Here is a 20244-nt window from a genome sequence, read left to right on the forward strand (position 1 = left end):
CAGTGAGCTCTGTCTCTGTTGTTAGACTACATGCTTCCCTGAGGTTTGTATGTGCTAACCATCACCATTCCCTGCCTCACAGAATGTTATGCTAAATCCCAGGCAAATTCTACTCTTTCTGTTCATCTGTGTAGGGAACTCTCAACTTTGGTGGGATCAGGGTGGGCAACGGACCAACAGAGGAGGATGCTGAGATTATTCAGCATGACCAGCTCTCCACCCATTCAGAGGACGCGGAAGAGGTAAGATCCAGCGGTGTGGGCTTCCTCTCCTTCCCTCAGGTCACCCTAGTCTTGTGCACCTAGGAGACCTCTCTTGAGTCTTCTCCTGAAAAGATAAAAATGCTAATTAATCAGCCTGCCTTCGGGACCTCTTAGGGCACCACAGCTTTTTCCTGTGGTCCCTGTTCTAAGCCCCAAGTGTCGCCCGCAGAGCCCGCAGTAGTTTCACTCTGTTCTTCTTGAATTCCACGTTGGCTGCAGTGCTCTGCACACAGCTCTCAATTACTAACTGCTCTCCTTGGCCGAGGCACAGCAGGCCCCAGCATCCCAGCTTTATTACCTATGTTTATAGGCCACCTAGAGTAGCTTCTTCATCCTTGGTCCTTCCAAGAACTGTTCAGTTACATGATTTACTAGCTGCAATCATGGGTACTTCTGAAGTCCTATCCCACCAATGTGTTCTTATTGCAGATATTTTGTTTGAGTCATTTTTGTTATTTGTCTGTGTTTTACAGGGAGAGTGAAAAATAGTCAGGCCAGACTAGACTTTTCCTTAACACGTACCTTTAAGCCCACTTTTTAAAAATCTACTCTCCTTGCCTGACCTCTCACAGCACAAAGCCTCTGAACTGAGCTGTTGAATCTCATCTATTCATGATGTACTTTTAAAATCAAATAGTACAGGAGTTGAGGACCCAGATTGGACTTTTCAGTCTGGCTGACCACTTCCACTATGTATATGTTTGTTTAAAAAGACATTGTAAGGGTTGGAGTGCTTTTTTATAATACGTATCTTAATGCTCTCGATTCCTGCTGATTTTGCTTTGCGTGTGTGCTGAGGAGGTCTGCCTCCAGCATAGTAGCCCCATTGCACATTAACAGTCCTCCCCAAGAAGTGTAACGTGTGACCTGTGTGCGGTGTGGCTTCCCACTAAGTGTAAATTTGTGTTTTCAAGCCTACCGAGGACGCAGTGGTAAGAACAAAGCTGGCTTCGCCTTCGTGTTTATCTGGGGCTTCTCTCTTCCCATCCTCGTGATCACTCTGCTGACCTTGCTGCATTTGGGGGCCACACACATGCCACCCATGCACCCTGCATCTCACTGGCCATGTCTGATCAGTTCACGAACCTGTGTTCTAAAGAAGCTCATCTCCACTAACCGCATCTCATGTCGGTCACCTCTGTCTGTGTTCCATTGACTTTGCTGACCTAACACCTTTAAGAATGGCTTTGAAAGGAGCTGCAAGTAATGTCTGTGTTGGCATTCTTGAAGTGACCTCCCCTGGGGGTTCAGTTCCTTGGCCTGAGCCTTCCTCTCCTGTGGTGGTGTGGTTGCTCTGCCACTGCAAGTGGCTGTTTCCTCCCTACTCCTCTGAGTGCGTGTGAGCAAAGCTTCCCCTTGCCCTGTCTGAGATGCAGCCAGCTTCTTCCTGCTGCCCTCGTCAGCTTGGTGATGCTTCAGGGTAGAATCGCTGGGCCCTTGCTTGGGGTCAGCTCTGCTTTCATGTGACCCAGGCAAGAGATAGACAGCTTTCAAAAGGAGGCTTTGCCTCTCAGATGCGTCACAGGAAAAATAATCCATCTGAGTGAAAGCAGTTCATATTATATCAGCCACACATACAGCATAACAGAGAAAGTTGACCAAATATTCAAGCCACGTCTAGAGTAGAAGGCATTCTGGCTCAGCAGTGACTCATTTATACACAGATGTGTTCTGAGGTTGGTTATTAAAAGGCCTTTCTGCACTGTTTGCATCTTCCCCCAGAACTTCTCCCAAAAGTCCCCAGGCCTGTAAACCGTATCTTCCCTTTCCTGGTTCTCCTGGTCCTCTCTATGGGGGTAGTGGGATGTGAATGGGGAAGCCTTTGCTGTTCTGTGTAGAAACAGGCAGCGCTTGGTTTTCCTGAGGTCTGGAGGGGTCCTTTACTGGCCTAAAGGAGTTTCTGAGTTCCCGGACTGCTCATCCGTGCACAGCCGCTGGCTGAGTTGCTTGGTAGGGCTGTGTGGGGGTGTGTTCCATGTTGGTACAGAGCCCAGCCCTGTCCCAGTATCATCACTTCCAACAGTACTGCTTTCTAAATGTCTCCGTAGTCAAGCACCCAGTGCCATGGTCATTGTCAGAATGGTCCAACCAACTGTTGTGTACCAGCGTGGTCATGTCTTGGGGTATTGGACATCCAAACAGGGCGGACTCTGATTCAGTCTTCCCAGTCTCTGGCCACCCAGTTTGCTCAGGATTCAGCTTCCCCTGGCTTCCTAAGTAGTCATAACATTATCTTTACCAGGCTGGTAAAGATTATCTAACCTACTGTGGTTCTCTACAGCCAAATTTAGATAACTATGACAGCTATCTCATGATTTCAAACAAACAGTTTCTTTAAAAGTGTCCAGCATACTTCTAGACTGCCCCTGTTTTGGCTGGCTGTGAAAACTTACTTGTCCCATGCAAGCTATTGCTCCAGCCTGGTGGAAGCATTAGTCTTTCTCCCTGCAGGGTACTCAGTCCATGTGCAAACCAGCACCAGGCTAGTTAGTTGCCTGCGAAATCGTCAAAGTCTGGAACCTCTCAATGAGGGTCAGTGACACCTCTCCCCACTGTCTTCTCACCAAGTGTATTCATCCCCCCATCCAGGCGTTCACCCGCCCACCCACCCATCCACGCGTCTATCTGCCTGCCCGTCCATCTGTATGTCCACCCACCTGCCCACCCATTCATCTGTGTGTTCATTCACCATCCATGTGTCAAGCACTGTGTTGAGTGCTGCAGAAACTGAGAGAAGAAAGACATAGTTCTTGCCTTTAAGAATCGCCCAGGCCAACTGGTGAGACAGTCTGAGTGACAGATGCTGCAATAGAAGTGTGCCCAGGATGCTGTGGGACCACAGCAAAGGGCACCTGACAAACACTGGGGGGGAAGAGGGGCAGAGGAGACCAGGAAAGGAGTCCCTGAGGAAGTTATTCCTAAGCTGCAGACCTGCCAGCATATGTAGCTTTATAAAAGTGAAAGGCCTGCGGGCCCATTATGTGTTAGGGATAAGCAAGTATTCAGCTCAGCTGGAGCACAGAGGCAGGAGTTGGGGGACTGGTAAGGTGAGACTAGAGGTTGGCAGAGACCAGCCATAGCAGTTGTTGCCTCATTTGGGCGTCAAGGAGCCATTAGAGGGAGATGAAGCTGGAGGTAACGCAGCCACGTGTGCATTGCTGGAGCACCCCTAGTGGCGGTGTTGTAGGTGTATTGGATCGGGGAGGGGCACAGCCTGGAGGCATGGACACCACCTAGTTTGATGTGATGCTGGAAAGAACTGGGGGGCCTGAAGTGAAGGAAGACATTTGCAGGAGGAGAGGAAGGGACCAATATGAGATGTTAAGGGAGTAAAAGCTACAGATCCCAGTGCCTGAGCGAAGGTTTGAGACTGACTCCCAGGCTCAGGTGCCTGGCACTCTGTTGGACACGGGACATGGAGGTGAAGTAGGTCTTAGTGGGGCCAGACGAGAGCGGTTCATGGTTGGCCTTGAGTTTGGAGCACTGGGCCACACCGTGAGATGCGGCACCGCTAGTTGAAAACAGGCAGGTGGAGCTGGAGACGTCTATTTGGGAGTCACTCATAGGAGTGGCCATGAAAGCCCTGAGTGGCAATCCCACAGGACAGACAGAAGGGCTGAGGCTGGAACTCCAGGACACATCATCCTTTAAGGAAACACCATGATGATGACTAAGAAGGAATGTCCAGACAGGTAGGAGGAAACGGAGCAGAGGCAAGAGTCTCCAGGAGGAGGAAGAGGAGTGGCGACAGCACTGCCAAGGCACAGTCAGGGACACAGAGTCGTGAGATTTAGCCGCTGGGAGGGGAGGGTGACCTTGCTAAGAGGAGCCGCTGTGTAGAGCAGAGAGGGGAGAAGCCAGGGTGCTGTAGGGTGAGGAACGGTGGGTCAGAGAGGAGACCGAGGTTGAGAAGAGCGACCAAGTCATAGGTGACTTGCACTGGGCATGCGCTGAGTGACAGACTCCTCCTAAATGCGGGGCTGGTTTCTCACTTCATTCTCACCTCACCTGAGACCACTTGCCCAGGGTTAGGAGGTGGGAAGTCGGGACGAAGGGGAGGGGAAAGCAAGGGTAGTGCCTGGGCAGGAAGCTTCCCCCTCCTCTCCTCTCCTTTCCTTTTTTTTTTTTTTTTTTTTTTTCCCTTTTTGTCCTTTTTACTGACCGGTAACGGGATTGTAACCCTCAGTGTTGCGCTCGCACTGTGCTCAGCCAGTGAGCGGGAACCGGTCTCCACATGGGATCTGAACCCTCGGCGGGAGCGCTGCTGCACTCCCAAGCCACACACTCTCCAGTGCGCCACCGGGCCGGCCCAACTCCTTTCCTTTTTTTAATGGGAGAAACTAAGTGGAATAAAAATGCGGAGGGGCTGCTCCTAACGGACCCCGGCAGTCTCTGCTCTCACAGAGCTCTCAAGAGCAAAGGCCTGCACTCCTCGGAGCTGCAGACTTTTCCTTCCTCTCAATACAGGCGTTGGGGTGACAGCCAGCAGTGACAGGAAAGCGCTCCTAACAGCACTGTTGGGACTGGACTGAGGTGTAGCGCAGGGTAACTAGGTTACCCTAGTTTTCAGAGTGAGTAAGAGGCATGAAGATACTGTTCCAGGAGAAGAGCCCAGAAGTAGCTGGCGCAGATAGTCTGAGGAGGGGGAAAGGAGGCATTTGCCCAGGAGTGGCGTGGTAGAGCCGGCTGCTCTCCCCCCTGGCCGGCTCCAACATGCACCCCTCTGGCCTGGGCCCTTTCTCTAGTCCTGCCCTCATGCGATTTCCCAAGGCATTTCTGGCACCCTTTGGGAGTGGAGTCATGTGAGTCTTGAAAGGAACGGCAGGGGAAAAATAGACCCTGACCTGAGGACCTGTTGGATGGGGGCAGCTGAGCCCTCAGGAGTGTCTGGAGGCCCCCGGAGATTCTGTCTGGGCTCTGGGGAGGAGCCCTGGGAAGGGAACCGCCTCTTGGTCTTTGGGCTCCACATAGAAAAGTGAGAGGATGGGAAAAGCACCTGGGGCTTCTAGAACATCACGAATTTGGAAGCCCGCACTCACACCCGACCATGCTTGCAGCAGTTCTGAGAGTGGACTCCCGAGAGCTTGTTCCAGCCTACCCTTTATTCTGAAAAGAATTCTTAGTGTTGAAAGGAAAGCCGGGAGAAAGGGAGCGTGAGAACGAAAGCAAACAGGAGATGTGCCACTTGGTCTTAATCAGTGGACCATGTGGGAATTGGTAGAACTTTTGTCAAAACTTCCCTGTGTAATCTTTTCAGAAGTCTCAACAGAAAAGGATTATCTTGCTCCCAAAAGGCTGTAAAAGAAATAAGTGAAGTGACTCTGGAGGTTTAATCTTTTGGCAGTTTCTGGCCTGAGAGCAGGATGCAGCCTGGGGAGAATCCCTGCCCGCTCTCGATGGCTTATTCTGAGCAAGGACACTTTCCTCTCTGGCACCCTCAGTGCAAGGTGGGAATCAGCCCAGCCGGGTTCACCGGCAGGTGCAGGACCGGATGATCCCGTTGTGCATGGTTGCAGTCGTGTTCACTGCTGAGCGCTGTTCACTCAGCATACGTTCCACTCTTGAGCTGAGAGCCGAGCAGGGAGAAGAATGTCGTGAAGGTGCAGTTCATTCAAGTGTAGAATGTTGAAGGGAACTGGGGTCCCCAGTTGGGGACTAAGCCAGGCAGGATCTGTGGGGAGGGCATCACTGAAATCTTCACCTGAGCTCAACACGGGGTGCTCCTGGCCCTCCAAAGGTGAGTGACAGCCACAGGAAGTGCAGTCCCCTGCCCAGGCTCAGTGCCAAGTGGCCACAACTCAAAGCTCCTGCACATTCCGCTCTGAGCCTTATACCGTCTCTCTGATTTCCTCCCACAACAGTTTGACTTTGGGGACACCATGGTCCACCAGGCCATCCACACCATCGAGTACTGCCTGGGCTGCATCTCCAACACAGCCTCCTACCTGCGGCTCTGGGCCCTTAGCCTCGCTCATGCACGTGAGTCTGTTTCTCTCTGATCCAGAACTGTGGTTTCCCCTTCTTTGAGCACTTGGTGAGAGGCCTAAATAGAGTGGAAATCACATAAAGGTTCTGGAATTGCTCAGGCTCCTGAATCCAGGAAGAACGAGTACAGATAAGAGGATCAGCACATGTGTCAGGTTAGCTATGCATGGTGGTCCCACTGAGGCCGTGGGAAGCCAGGGTGCAGGGATCCCTGCAGGTGAGGGATGGCGGAGCAGAATACAAGGCCCACGGCCACCACGTGCAGCACTGAATCCGATGTTGTGTCTCCCCGTTCGTTCCCCAGAGCTCTCGGAGGTGCTTTGGACCATGGTGATCCACATCGGCCTGAGCGTGAAGAGCTTGGCAGGAGGGCTGGCGCTGTTCTTCATCTTTGCCGCCTTTGCCACCCTGACTGTGGCCATCCTTCTGATCATGGAGGGCCTCTCGGCATTCCTCCATGCCCTGCGGCTACACTGGTGAGGGGCAGGGGGGGTGGGGTGGGGGTCAGGAGGTGTCCTTAGCTGCAGTGAGAGGGCAGCTTTCCTCCTGCACGGAGGCGAGTCCCCGCACTAGGAATGGTGAGCTGGCGCTTCACAAGCCTTCACGTCAGGGCACCAAGCACTGGCCTTAGTAGTGAGCATCGGGAAACAGCCACAGAACAGCACCGCTCCCTGCTTCCTAGGTCCCAGGAAGAGTCCTGGTGTCATCAGTTCCTGCTCCCTGCCTTCAGCATTCTTCATGCTCTTGGTGAGGCTTAGAAGAGCAGCTGGAGCTTCCTGTTGTTTCTTTTTGTTTTTTTGTGTTTGCTCTGGCATGTGACTCTCCTGTCTTCAGAGCAATGACAGCAGCTCTGGGATAGACTCTTACATCCGGGAGAGAGCTACTCCACACTGCACTCCAGCTTTGCCCCTCCGTTCTGTCGTGGTGCCAGTGGGCTGTGGGTAGGGCCCCTGGCAGCGCATTGTGGGATGGGGAGGATCCCTGCTTCCACAGCGTGTAGCTCACTACACTCAAAGCAGCTTCTTCAGAGGGGCAGGGTTTGGATTTTTTTCATTTGATTAATGTAGCGTGTGACTCTTAATGGTTCTGCACAAAGAGAAATAGCTCAGTCTCAGGGAGTGGGAGAGCTGAGGTCTGGTCTGAGCGGTGACTGTGACCTCAAACTAGGGTTGCCAGAGTTAGCAAATAAAAATACAGGACATTCAGTTGAGTTTGAATTTCAGATAAACGTCGTTTTTTAGTATGAGTATTTCCCAAATGTGCATGGGACATACTTATACCTAACACTGGGCAGCCCATATTTTATCTGGCTACCCTGCCTCAAAGTCTACCTCTTTGGGTTTCTATTTCCTCTTTTGTGTTGTGATTCTTCCTCTTTTTGGGTCCTAAACCCAGAGAAACACTCCCCCTCCCCCCCACTGTTTTACAAGTGTAGGGTCATAAGCTCCCTGACCCTACCTTAGGAGCCCCTAGGTGAGGTGACGTGTGGTGTTAATGACTTCAAGGCCAGAAGAGGCCTTTGAATGTCTCTTAGTTCTCCAAACCTGAAGAAAACCCAACATCTGCACGTGAGAAGCCTCTTCCCCGCTCCCCTTTATCTCGCTTTTCCTCCTGGCTGGGTTACAGCTGCGCCTCCTTGAAGATCCGGCTGGCGGTTATTCTCAACTATGGGGGAGAAGCGAGGTGTGTGAGGGTGAGCGTGGCTGGCGCTTACTCCGCCCTCTAGAGCTTCTTTAGAAGAATCGTGCCCAATGTCTCTGGCCTGGCTTTGTCCCTCCTCGCCACCGCACTCCCCACCCAGCTCTTTGTTTAGCAGAGAGCCTGGGAGGACGGGCGTGCTGCGTGTGGTAGCCTGCTGGCATGGTACCCTGTTCTCAGCTTATCAGCACCTCTCGCCCCAGCACACTTCCTCGGCCACTCGGCGAAGGAACGTCTGAGTAACCAGCCTCTGATGACTCACTTTTTCTTGCCCGCTTAGCCTCTTTCCTTTCCTATTTGCTTCTCTGTCTCCTGGGCCCTGGGCTTGAGGGAACAGTGACCACCCCACTTTGACTCCAGCCAACATGGTGGCCAGTTGCCTCCTCCCTGGGCAGGGTGGGGAGCAATCAAGGCTGTAGCAGGAGGGCCGGCCCGTGGCTCACTCGGGAGAGTGTGGTGCTGATAACACCAAGGCCACGGGTTCGGATCCCACATAGGGATGGCCGGTTTGCTCACTGGCTGAGCGCGGTGCTGACAACACCAAGTCAAGGGTTGAGATCCCCTTACCGGTCATCTTTAAAAGGAAGAAAAAAAAGGAAAAAAAGGCGGCAGCAGAACTGTCAGATCAGGGAGGCAGGCACAGCACACTACACCTAGAAGGTCGTCTGGGCTCGGGTCTCATCTCCAGAGTGTGCTGAGGCAGTTTGGGATGTCACACTTTGTTGCCAGAGGATTACTTCTTCCTCAGGCTAACCTGTGGCCTTCAAGTGAGGGGTCTCGCCACGTCCTCCCGAGTGGGCCTGAGGAAGTGACGAGTGACAGGAGGACAGGCTTGGAATCCAGCTCTGCCATGCTGGGCGGGTGGCCCCGAGCAGAGCGCTCACCTCTCTGAACCTCCCTTTCTCTCATGTGGAAAGAGAGGACAATATCCATGTGACAAGGTGACTTGAGTAAATAGGAAACAATGCACACACCGGGTGTTTGTCATGGCACCCGGGCACATCACAGATGTGCAAGTACAGATCGTAGCTGCTCTGCCTAAAGTGGGTGCCCCATAGAGAACGCATCTGGTTCGGGTCCCCCATAAAGAAACTGCTTTTATCCTGCTTAGAAAGGGGGAGACCCCAAACAGAGGCCCATGATACCATCTGAATGCCCCTCAGGTGTAGTTTGCAAGGAACAGGTTCGCCATACGTGTTGTTCTTTATTTTGGCAAAGAAGTGTTGGGTAGAAGAGCAAAAACAGTGCAGATCTTCCTTTGTGCAACTTCCAGTATCCAGTCCTTGAAGGGATGGCAGCCGCGGCGTGTTCGGGGCGTCTCCCCAACGCTAAAGGAGTAAATGAAATTGGTGCGTGGGCGCCCCCTCCTGGCCGAATGTGGATGTGCGTCAACAATTCTTGGGTCTTCCCAGCTGTCCAGGACTGCGGGAGGAGTTCTGAGTCGTGCTCGTCCTGCAGGGGTGGGAACAGCTGGTCCTGCTGAAAATGGCCAGGGGGATATTGCTGCTATTTTTCCTGGTATCCGACCTGGGCACCTTCATTCCTCTCACTTAATCCCTGGTGTTTCCTGATTGCAGGGCTGCCCCCTTATGCAAGTTCTGGGTCTCTCAGTGGGGACGAGAAGAAAAACGTTTGATTGGTAGCATGTAAACTACTAGTCTGAGATTGACGTAGGGTCATAGGAAGGTGGGAGGCATATTTGAAAACAGTGAGCAGGTTAATGTACTAGTCTAATTCTGTCTCCTTCTGAGTTCTCCCCCTCTCTTCTTCCCACTTACCATGAAGTGCACTTGCCTTTCCTGCCTACCGTAATTGGACATCTTTTCTTTCTCACAGCTAAGGCATAAGGCAGGGACGTGATTGTAGCTGTAACTGTGGACGTTACATTTATACAGAAAGGCCGTTGCCCCATAGCCTGCCTTGGAAGGAACCTGATCTCTTCTTATCTAGCAGGTGTCACGTATGCATAGATGTGCACACTTGCACACTCACAGGTTGGTTGACGGTTAAAGGGTCAGAATTGGGGACCAATTTGTTGTGAGGAATGCAGTGTTGCCACAGCGTGACAACAGGGAGTAGTTAGAGAATGGCTCCCCAGGAGAGGTAAGAACCCCTGAAGTATAGTTCCAGGCTGACATCATTGTCTGACATGTGGGCCATCAGACAGATGTGTGTTCCACGCCTTGAAGTGCTCAGAGACTGGCAGAAAGAGCCAGAGAAGCAGCTCAGTCCAGAATTCCTTCCAGAACAGCCGTCCCTCCGTCACACCCCCACCAGGAAGGGGAACAGGCCCCAGAACTCCTTCCCTCTTCTCCCACCCAAGGAAACAAGGTTTCCCGTTGCATGGCAGGAGTGATCTCCTTTGGTCTCATAGTTAATCCTTTTGGGTCACCAGGTGGCCTTTCCCAAGTGTCAGAGCTGGACGGGGGTGACAGAGAAACCCATCTGACTTCCTACGGCTCTCCTCACAACTGTTGAATTCTAGAGGTGCATTTTGGTGGCTTAGGGCATGGCTAGGCCCTGGGGGCTCCCAGAGCAGAGCAGTGGAGCGGCGTAGAGAAGGAAGAACTTGTAGGGCGGCCAGCGGGCCCTCCTCACCCAGCAGAGAACTTCGTGCTCGCACTATCTCAGGAAGCACATGTTTCCCCGGCTGAGGGGTAGAGAGGTGGAGGCTGACAGGGAAATTGCTTTCCGGCTCTGTGCTGGGAGGTAGGAGTGAGGGAAGGTGGGGACATCAGGCTGACTCTGGGATAGACCCAAGATGTCCCTGGTTGTGACCACCTTAATTAAGTCTCTAAACTCAAGCAACAGCTGGTGGGAGGAGTGGTATTGGATGCTGTGTCAGAGGGGTCTGCTCACACAGCAGAATTTATGTGCCCCCCTCCCAGGCATGTGTCCCTCTTCCTTCCCACTGGGCACCGTGGGCAGATGAGGCAAGCAGAGGGATGCCCAGGGGCATCAAAAACCAAACTTCTCCATTCATCCAGTTTAGGAATTAGCCTTGTGTGATGAGCCAGCCGGTGTCCGAGTTCTGGATGCCTCACTGGGATTGGGGGGTAGCACACGTCACCAGGGCTGACATTCTCCCCTAAGCCATAGGCTGGGACCTAAGGTGACTTGTCCACTATCTGGCTATATATTGTTGAAAGAAAAGGGGGCATATAAATCTATTTTCAGTTGGTCAGAAATACACCTGCCATATGTGAATACAGCCTGCCCAACATGAAAAATTCTGACCTAACAGAAGTGGGTGAGAAGCAGGGACCTACCCCAGTCACTACCACTCCCCCAGAGGCAGCCTCGATGGCTACAACTCATAGAAGGAATTTTTGGGGGTGTTGGGATGTGGGTGAACCCAGGTCCTTTTCTGGAATTGCTCTTACAGAACCCCTGTGACTAACTTCCGTTTGAATTTCCATCGTGCTCCCTCTCCTGGGCCCACTTTTCCCTGGGGGGCTTGGCCCAGGCACTCATGGGAAGCTTCCAGGGCCTGGGAGGCTTTGGGACCTTGGCCCAGCCCCTGCAGAATGTGGGGAAGAGGGGGGAGAAAGCAGTCTGCTCTTGCTCCCACACAGAAAATCCTGCTTCACTCTTCTCCCAAGGGTGGAGCTGGCGGCGTGCCACTCAGTGTCCTCGGCCAGCAAGCCAGGGCTGCAGGGTTGTGTGAGGACCTTCCTTTGCCACTGGCAGAGTCTTCCCAGCATCAGCCCCCGCCACCTCCCAGCCCCGTTCTCCGACTCCTCCTGCCTTGTTGGCTTGGAGGGCAGAAGCCCTGGCTGAAGCTGAAGGCTGGGCCAGGGAACCAGAGGGTTCTTGGAGCCTTCACCCAGTCACCTGGAGCCTGCCACTGCCCCCACCCCACCTGCTCTTGCTGGGGCTACGGTGTCCTGAGGGTCACACAGCACTGCATGGAAACTATTCCTCAGGACGGCTCTCCTTGGCTTTTTATCCTCTGAATCATGCATTTTTCTGCCCATATTTGGTGGTGGTTTGGTTGCTGGGCAGTTATCCAGGGAGTTTGCAGGAGGAAGCCCAGCCAGCATCCTCGCTCTGCTTACGGGAGCAAAGCCTTCCTGCCCCCTCCGAGTGCAAATGGGCCCCAAGGAGACCATCACGTTAGCTGCTTAATTGCCTGGGAGGGGTTTGTTTTTCCTTTTAGTCCCCAAGAGAATAATTCTTTCTCAGATGCTTTTGTGATTGGAGAATATTTTTGCCACTGATTTGAGAAGACTTCTCTTCTTAACTTCCCCCCTTTCCTGGAATTTCCTCCTGTAAATTGAAAGCCTCCAACATTCATTCCCCAGCCTCCCTGCTGCTCCCTCCCCCCAGGAGAAGAAACAAACCAGGAAACGGTGGTGTTGGCCCAGGGTCCCTCAAGGAGGCTTCCTCTAGAGCTGGGCTGTGTGAGCCCGTCAGGAGGTGGCGACTGAGGGACTGTTCTTCCTACCTTCGTTGTCATTAGAGACTCGCGCTAACTTAACTTTTATGTACATGGCTTTCTACAAAGACTTTTGTGGGAACACACTCTGCCCAGCAGGGCAAAGCAAGAGCAGGGACTGAGGGCAAACCGGTCATCCGTATGCAGAGCTCTTGCGGAGGGCAGTCCCGGGCTGCAGAAGCGGGAGCTTGCATGCTGTGGGGAGCAGGCCGAGAACCGGCTTTCTCAGGGAAGGTGGGCACGGGGCATCTTTCTGGCCCAACTGTGAAGTCTCAAAAAGCTTCCAAAGGATTCAATGGAATGATGACCCTCTTCTCTTTCTCCAGGGTCGAGTTCCAGAATAAATTCTACAGCGGGACGGGTTTCAAGTTCCTACCCTTCTCCTTCGAGCACATTCGAGAAGGGAAGTTCGAGGAGTGAGCCCTGCTGGGCTGCGTGCCCCAGGCCACCCTCCCTGCTGCTCTCCACAGGGATCGGCTGTGCTCCTTTTGCCTGTTGGTTGTGCTCCCCGGGCACCAGGGCATTTGTGTCACCGTGCCACCCTCCCCTAGCTGTCTGTGAGTACTTAGATAGAACCAGCCTCTGTGGGTCTCCCGGCACCCCCAGCTTTGTGTGTAGTGTGGTGATTTTCTAGACAGAAGCTGGGCTCTGGCTGTCACTCACACCTCTGGGCACCAGCCTTCCCTCCTGACCTCCATCCAGCCACATAGCCCTTCTCTGTCCCCTGGTGGTGAAGCAGTCTGTGCATCCACAGGGAGCCGGGGGGCCTTTGGGCTTCCAAGCTCAGGGTGGGTGGGAGTGGCACCTGTGCTATCCACACCTAGCCTTTGAGCCCGCACCCCTGCCACTGGAGTTGCTGGCTGGGGGGAAGGCTGGAGAGGAGCCTACAGGTTCTGTCCCAGAAAGGGATGCTCTTCAACATGCCCACTCTTGGGCTAGGAGGGGCGGGCGCAGGAAGATGGTACTTTTGTCGTTTGCTCACCCCCCTCCATTGTTTGTGAATCAGGAATTCAGCTGGACTCATCTGGGCCATCATAACTGGCTTCTCCCTGTTGCCCCCAAGGGTCCCAGAATACCAAACACCACCTTCCTAACCCCCACCCTACACTCCCACCCTCTCTTCCTCCCTCCCTGTCTGCACCAGCACAACATGGTGCATGCCCTGGGACAGAGGTCTTGGCTGGCTGGCAGCACGCTGGGCTTCCCTCCCTTGGTTGGCTACTTCCCAGGCTGCAGGGCCCCTTCCACAAACATGCTGTCCAGTGGAGGCTTCAGACTGATGCTCGTTCCTGGTGGAGACCTTGAGCCCTTCCCCACCGCAATCATGTCTTGAGTGCAGGCTGTCGTTGTCAAGGCTGGTTCTGCCTGCAGACCTGCCTCACTCTACCCACCAGTACCCTCTCCCCACTTCCACACTGACCCCAAGTCTCGGGAGCGGTATCCTGGGCATGGAGGGTCAGCGTCATGTAGGGTTTGCTGGAGGCGACCGGCAGGGCTGCGGATGCATGTGGGTATGAGAGCCACGCAGCCCTGCCCAGAGACCCCTCCCTGTCACCCTGGACTGGGTTGTGGATCTTAGGGCCTTCTTTCTAATCATGTGTTGGCGCAGCAGCCCTGGATGCTGTAGCTAAATTCTTCCCCGCCACCTTCAGTGGTAGAGATAAGCTCCTGAATTGCCTGGGCCCATGCCCTCCCCCGAGCTGGGGGGAGTGAGCAGCTGGGCCAGCCTTGGGCGTGGGCCGCCCTGCCCCAGCTTCACTGTGTGCTGGCCCTCTGCGACCTGACCCAGACCTTGTGTAGACCCCTCCTCTCTCGTCCCCTGGTTTATGTGATGATCTTTGCTCTGTTTACAGTGGGGTTAGATGCAGAGTTCTCTGTCAGGGAACCCTGCCCAAGGCCCTTCTGTTCAGACATTCCTGTACTGAATAAAGTGTGTTTGACTCTACCAGGGAGGCTGCCTGTCTCTGCCCACAGCCCTGTGTCGCCCTGGGCTTGGTCCTCTGGACCCCATCTGGTACCCCACACCCTCCACCTCTCTCCTTCAGCATTTCTGCTTTTCTTTCTGATCAAAGGCCGTAGCTGCAGTGGCCTTGGCCAGGCAGTTAGTTTGTGAAATTCTCACCTTATCTCAAGTCTCCCAGGCGCCTTCCCGTTCCCATGAGCCGAGGCAGCTTTGTAGACGCTGTCCATGGTGGGGAGGGGACTGGGGGCCGTGTTCACCTCTCCCTCCCTCCCTGCACATTCAGATAGCCTGGGGAAGGGGGCTGGGCATCGGCCCTCCCTCCTCCCTCTTCAAGTGTGCTCTCCAGGACTCAGGGCCTGGCTATTTGAGCCCTGATGCCCTTGGCCTTGGTGTAAGTTCTTCAGGGCAGCTGGAGAATGGGAGGTGCTGAGGTCAGCAGGCCGCGGGCATCCAGGGAGGCGGGCTTGGCGGGTGGGGGGCGCCCTCTCCCCTCCTCACTGCCCTGTGAGGCACACATTCTTCCTCAGTGCCTTCCCCCTCATCCCTCCCTGCAGGGGCCTCCAGGGCAGGGGCTGACAACTGCTGCTGCAGGAGAGGTGAGGAGGGGCAGGAACACCCTGTTCCTTTGATGATCCTTATTCCACCCCAGCCTAAAACCCTCTCTCCTCAGCACCTGCCCCTGAAGTAGGCCCTGAGATGCTCCACCCCACCTGGCTGCTCAGATAAGAGGTCTTGAGTGGAAGTTCTGCTCAATGAGCTCTTTTAGCCTCTGCTCCGTCATTGACTCAGAAAGGGAGGTCTAATAAGAATAGATATTTAGAATCAGTGGAATAGAATTGAGAGTCCAGGAATAAATCCTAACATTTATGGCCAATTGATTTTTGACAAAGGGGTCAAGATAATTCATTGAGGAAAGAACCATCTTTTCAACAAATGGTGCTGGTACAACTGGCTGTCCATATACTCCTTTGCAAATATGAATGCCACCCCACACCGTGTACAAAAATTAACTCAAAGTGGATCATAGACCTAAATGTGAGAGCAAAAACTGTAAAACTTAGGGGGAATCACAGGAGTACATCTTCATGACCTTGGGTTAGGCAATGATTTTCAGGTGTGACACTCAAAGCATAAATGATAGAAGATAAAAATATATAGATAAGTTGGACTTCAGCAAAATTAAAAACTTTTGTGCTTCAAACATCACAATCAAGAAACTGAAAAGACAACCCTCACCTAGGAGAAAATATTTATAAATCACATATCTGATAAGGGACTTATATTTAGAATATATAAATAACTCTTACAACTCAATAAAAAAGAAAACTCAATTTTAAAAATGGGCAAAGGATTTGAATAGGCATTTCTCCAGATAAACAACATGAATGGTCAATAAACCCATGAAAAGATGCTCAACATCATTACTCGTCATGGAAATGCACGTCAAAACCACAACGAGGTACCACATCACACCCTCTAAAAAGGCCTATAATACTGTGTTCTACACCAAGGTCAAGAGTTCAATTCTCCGGACTGGCCAGCTGCCAAAAAAATTACAAATAAGTAAAAATAAAAAAGGCAATTACAAGTGTTGGTGAGGAGAAACTGGAAGCCCCATTCACTGCTGTTGGGAATAGAAAACGGTGCAGCTCTTTGGAAAGCAGTCTGGCAGTTCCTCAAAGTGTTAAACATAAAATTAACAGGAGACCCAGTAACTCCACATCTAGGTATCTCCCCAAGAAAAATGAGAACGTGCACACAGAACCGTGCACACAGCAAATGTTCACAGCGGCGTTATTTATATAGCCCCAAAATAAACAGCCCAAATGTCCACCAGCTGATGAATGGACGAATAAAAAGAAGGTGGTATGTCCGTACAATCGATGTTCTGTAGCCAAAAGGAATGAAGCCTTGGTTTGTTGTTTGTTTGGTAAGGGGATCCGAACCCTGACTTGGTGTTGTCAGCACCACGCTCTCCCAAGTGAGCCACGGGCTGGCCCAGGAATGAAGTCTTGATGGGTGCTGCAACACGAATGGATCTCAAAAACTTTTTCTAAGTGAAAGAAGCCAAACATAGAAGTCTGCGTATTATATGATCCCATTTATGTGAAATGTCCAAGACAGGCAAATCTATCGAGGCAGAAGGTAGATTGGAGGTTGCCTAGGACTGGCTTCTGGATGGGGCTGGGGAAGAAGGTAAAAATGAAGAGACTGCTGGTAAGAATGGGGTTTCTTTTTGGGATGATGAAAACGTAAAGTTAGACTATGGTAGTAGTTGCATAATTCTTTGAATATACTAAAAACCATTGAATTGTACACTTTAAATTGGTAAACTTGGGCCGGCCCGTGGCTCACTCGGTAGAGTGCGGTGCTTATAACACCAAGGCCCCGGGTTCGGATCCTATATAGGGATGGCCGGTTTGCTCACTGGCTGAGCGTGGTGCTGACAACACCAGGCCAAGGGTTTCCCCTTACCGGTCATCTTTTAAATAAATAAATAAATAAATAAATAAATAAATAAATAAATTGGTAAACTTTACGGTATATAATCTCAATAAAAAAGGAGTGGGGAGAAGCCTAGGGCTTCCTTGGGAAGAAATTCCTCCTTTGACTGACAGGAGCTGGGGAGGAAGCAGGACCAGTGAGTGGGTCCGTGGCTGAGCTGAGTTCTCAGAATCTAGTGGCCTTGGGTTGCTTCTAGTCCAGCCAGCCAAAGATGGGCTGAGCGGGAACGGAGCAGTGGAGTGTGTGGGAAGTCCCAGAGCCCTAGGGTAGGGGTGGGGAACAGGATGGATCCATTGCTTCTGGTTTTTTTGTTTTTGTTTTTTTTTAAGATGACCGATAAGGGGATCTTAACCCTTGGCTTGGTGTTGTCAGCACCACGCTCAGCCAGTGAGCGAACCGGCCATCCCTATATAGGATCCGAACCCATGGCCTTGGTGTTAGCAGCACCACACTCTCCCGAGTGAGCCATGGGCCAGCCCTCATTGCTTCTGTTTTTAAGGGACATGCCCTTTACCCTGATCCCCTTGTGGAATCCCTGGACCCCAGACATTTGCCCAGTGAGCTGTGCTCTTGTCCAGGGAATGCCCTTCATCTTGAGGTCCTTAGAACCAGTGTAGGAGAGGGTGACCTTGGGCCTGCTCAGCTTGGGGATGACAGGGAACAATTCCGTCACCATCTTTATTGGGTGGGACTATACTTCTTTCTGCCCAAGGAGCCCTTGGAAGAAGGGGCTTTGGAGCTCAAAGCCTGCTGGCAGCCTTGACCCTTCAGATCAAGGAGTGACCCACCTGCCTCCTCAGCTCCCCAGCCCACCCAGGGCATGTCCTAGGTGTGTGTGGTCTGCTTCCTGCTGGCCAGACAGGGCAGGACTCGTTCCTCCTCAGGCAAGGTGTGGTAGGATCCGAGGTGGGCTTGTGATAGGCAATGGGACTGGCAGGGCAGAGAGGGAAAAGCAATCCCCAGGGGATTCTGGGGTGCATGGGCAGAGGGTAGGCTGGCCAGGAGCAAAAGACGAGATGAGGTGGAGAACAAGCAGAGAGCCCAGCCAACTTGGTTCACAGACATTAATTGAAAAGTAATGTGTCGGGGCCAGCCCGCAGCTCACTTGGGAGAGCGTGGTGCTGACAACACCAAGGCCACAGGTTAAGATTCCTTTACTGGTCATTTTTTTTAAAAAAGAAAAGAAAGAAAAGTAGTGTCCCATTGTGAAAGGATCAAACAGTACGAGGCTCTATTATAAGTCTTCCTCCCACTCCCAGTGTTCCAGTACCTCGCCTGGGCAACCACTGTTTACTGAGCCTTTTTTTTCTTAAATCACACAAATGATAGTGGACTATACTCACTGGTTTGACTTTTTTTTTTTTTTTGTCTTTTTCCGTGTCCAGCAACAGATCGCAACCCTCAGTGTTGCCCCCGTACCGGACCGGGGACCGGCAACGGGATTGCAACCCTCGGTGTTGCTCCCGCGCCTCGCTCAGCCAGTGAGCGGGAACCGGTCTGTATGTGGGATCCGAACCCTCGGGCGGGAGCGCTGCCGCACTCCCAAGCGGCGCACTATCCAGTGCGCCACAGGGCTGGCCCCAGACTTTTTTTTTTTTTAATAGTTTGCAGAGCATTCCAAATCAGCACCAACACATACATCTTACTTATTATTTTTTTGTCAAATGCTTGATGTTTCATCCTATAGGTGTATGTTAATTTATTCAACCAGCCCCCTACTGACCTTGAAGCATTCCCAGCCAGGTGGGGAAGATGAGAAAAGAGACATTGTGATGTGCAGGAAGTTAACTGGTGAAGCTCCTGCCCTGGCATCCATGGGCCCATGCTTTGGAAATGTTACCAACTCCCCTAGGTGGTGTCTCTGATCTGCTGCCCCTGCCAGCAACCCCTTACCACTCTGGATGAATCCAGACCCCACAAAGAGGCACCCTGACTCTGATGGTGGACCTGCAGCCCAATCCTCTGACCCATGTGTTCCCTAAGACCCAGAAATACTGGTAAAAATAGACAAGTCCTGGAGGGGGAGAGCCTAACAAATCTCACCTGGAGTCAACGGGTGTCCGGATGGGGAACAGGGGAAAGGGTACTTGGGGTACTCCAGGGGGTGGAGAGGGGTGGGGCACATCCCTCTGGGCCAGGCTTGGAGCTGTTCCCTGGGAAAGGCTGAGAACCTTCTGACACTGGAAAGAAGGTGGAAGCAAGGGCCACACCTCCTGCACAGGCTGCTTGCTGAGCAGGAAACAAGGGTGAGGACATTGCAGCTCATGTCTGCAGCTGGGGCAGGGGGCAGAGGAGTGGGCAAGCTCAGCAACCTCCCACATTCTCTTTAAGTCCAAGGCCTGGATTATTCAGACTAGGCAACCCCCTTCCAACCCCTTCCCTGTCCCTAAACTCCTTCGCTCAGACCTGGCAATCTGGAAAAATGCACACCTGCCTCCAAAAGGACTCAAGATCCTTTTAGAAAGACCAGTCTTTTTAAAGAGCCCACCACTCCCTGCCCCCACACAGCCCCACTCAGCCCCTCCCTGCCCAGAGAGGCAGCCTGAGAAATTGCATTACTTGGGCAATAGTGGCCAGAACCCTGCTCTGGGAGTTGGGCGTTCAGGGTTCTAGTCCCAGAGCTGCCTTCCTACCGGTTATTGATGTGGCTCAAGTCACCTCTCTCTGGCCCTCGATTGTCCAATCTGAAAAATGAAAACTGCTGTTCTGCGGCTGCTGCCCTCTGAGGGTCCCATGGAGAAACCTTAACATGCCCACCAGGCCCTGCTCCAGTCAGCCTCCGCTCACGCTCCCATCCGTCCAACCTCCTGACCTTTCAGTTCCTCAAATCTGCCAAACTTTGTACCTTGGGGGTGGGGGTGGGGACGGAGGAGGAGGGAGGCAAGACTTCATCTACGCATCTCCTCTGCCTGGAAGGCTCATCCCTTCTCTTCTCCTAGCCAACTGCTGTTGTTGATCCTGGAGTTTCAGATTAAATGTCACTTCCTTTTGGAAGCCTTTGCACTTGGCAGCATCACAACCACTATGTCCATCTTTTTATGAGTGTCTGGTTTGTAAGTCTCCCCCAGTAGCCCAGCGGCCATGGCGGTACCTGGTACAAAACAAACTCCAAGTAAATATTTATTGGGTGGTTGGATGGGTGGAAGGGAAGTGATTTGCATGTGACAGCGCGTTGCACGTGAAGGCGCTTTGCGAAGGGCAGCGGGTCCCATCCGGCCCAGGACGTTCGATGTGGCGGGGGTCACGCGCTCGCCGACCGCGTGCAGTCAGGAGACGCCCGCGTTCCACAGTGCACCCGGAAGCCGAGTCTCCCGGCGCCGGTCCGTGCACTGCCTTCAGGTCCACGTGGCCCGAGGCCCGCCGCCGATTGGGCGCGGGCCGTCCCGCCCGAG

At 52.8% G+C, this 20244-nt stretch overlaps 2 protein-coding genes across 2 annotated transcripts in view; both read left to right on the forward strand.

Annotated features, from left to right (window-relative positions):
• Positions 1-14329, forward strand: part of ATP6V0A1 (ATPase, H+ transporting, lysosomal V0 subunit a1) — a 60182-nt gene extending 45853 nt beyond the window's left edge. Inside the window, exons 18-22 of the mRNA XM_008571873.1 lie at positions 135-242; positions 1178-1195; positions 6125-6242; positions 6553-6724; positions 12711-14329. Coding sequence (XP_008570095.1) covers positions 135-242; positions 1178-1195; positions 6125-6242; positions 6553-6724; positions 12711-12804 — 510 coding nt within the window. The 3' untranslated portion in view covers positions 12805-14329. The remainder of the gene's footprint in view (positions 1-134; positions 243-1177; positions 1196-6124; positions 6243-6552; positions 6725-12710) is intronic.
• A 5604-nt stretch (positions 14330-19933) lies between these two features.
• NAGLU (N-acetylglucosaminidase, alpha) overlaps positions 19934-20244 on the forward strand; it is a 6845-nt gene continuing 6534 nt past the window's right edge. Inside the window, exon 1 of the mRNA XM_008571917.1 lies at positions 19934-19939. Within this exon, the coding sequence (XP_008570139.1) occupies positions 19934-19939 (6 nt within the window). The remainder of the gene's footprint in view (positions 19940-20244) is intronic.

Source organism: Galeopterus variegatus, unplaced genomic scaffold (assembly GCF_000696425.1).
Source record: "Galeopterus variegatus unplaced genomic scaffold, G_variegatus-3.0.2 Scaffold733, whole genome shotgun sequence".
Classification (NCBI taxonomy): Eukaryota; Metazoa; Chordata; class Mammalia; order Dermoptera; family Cynocephalidae; genus Galeopterus; species Galeopterus variegatus.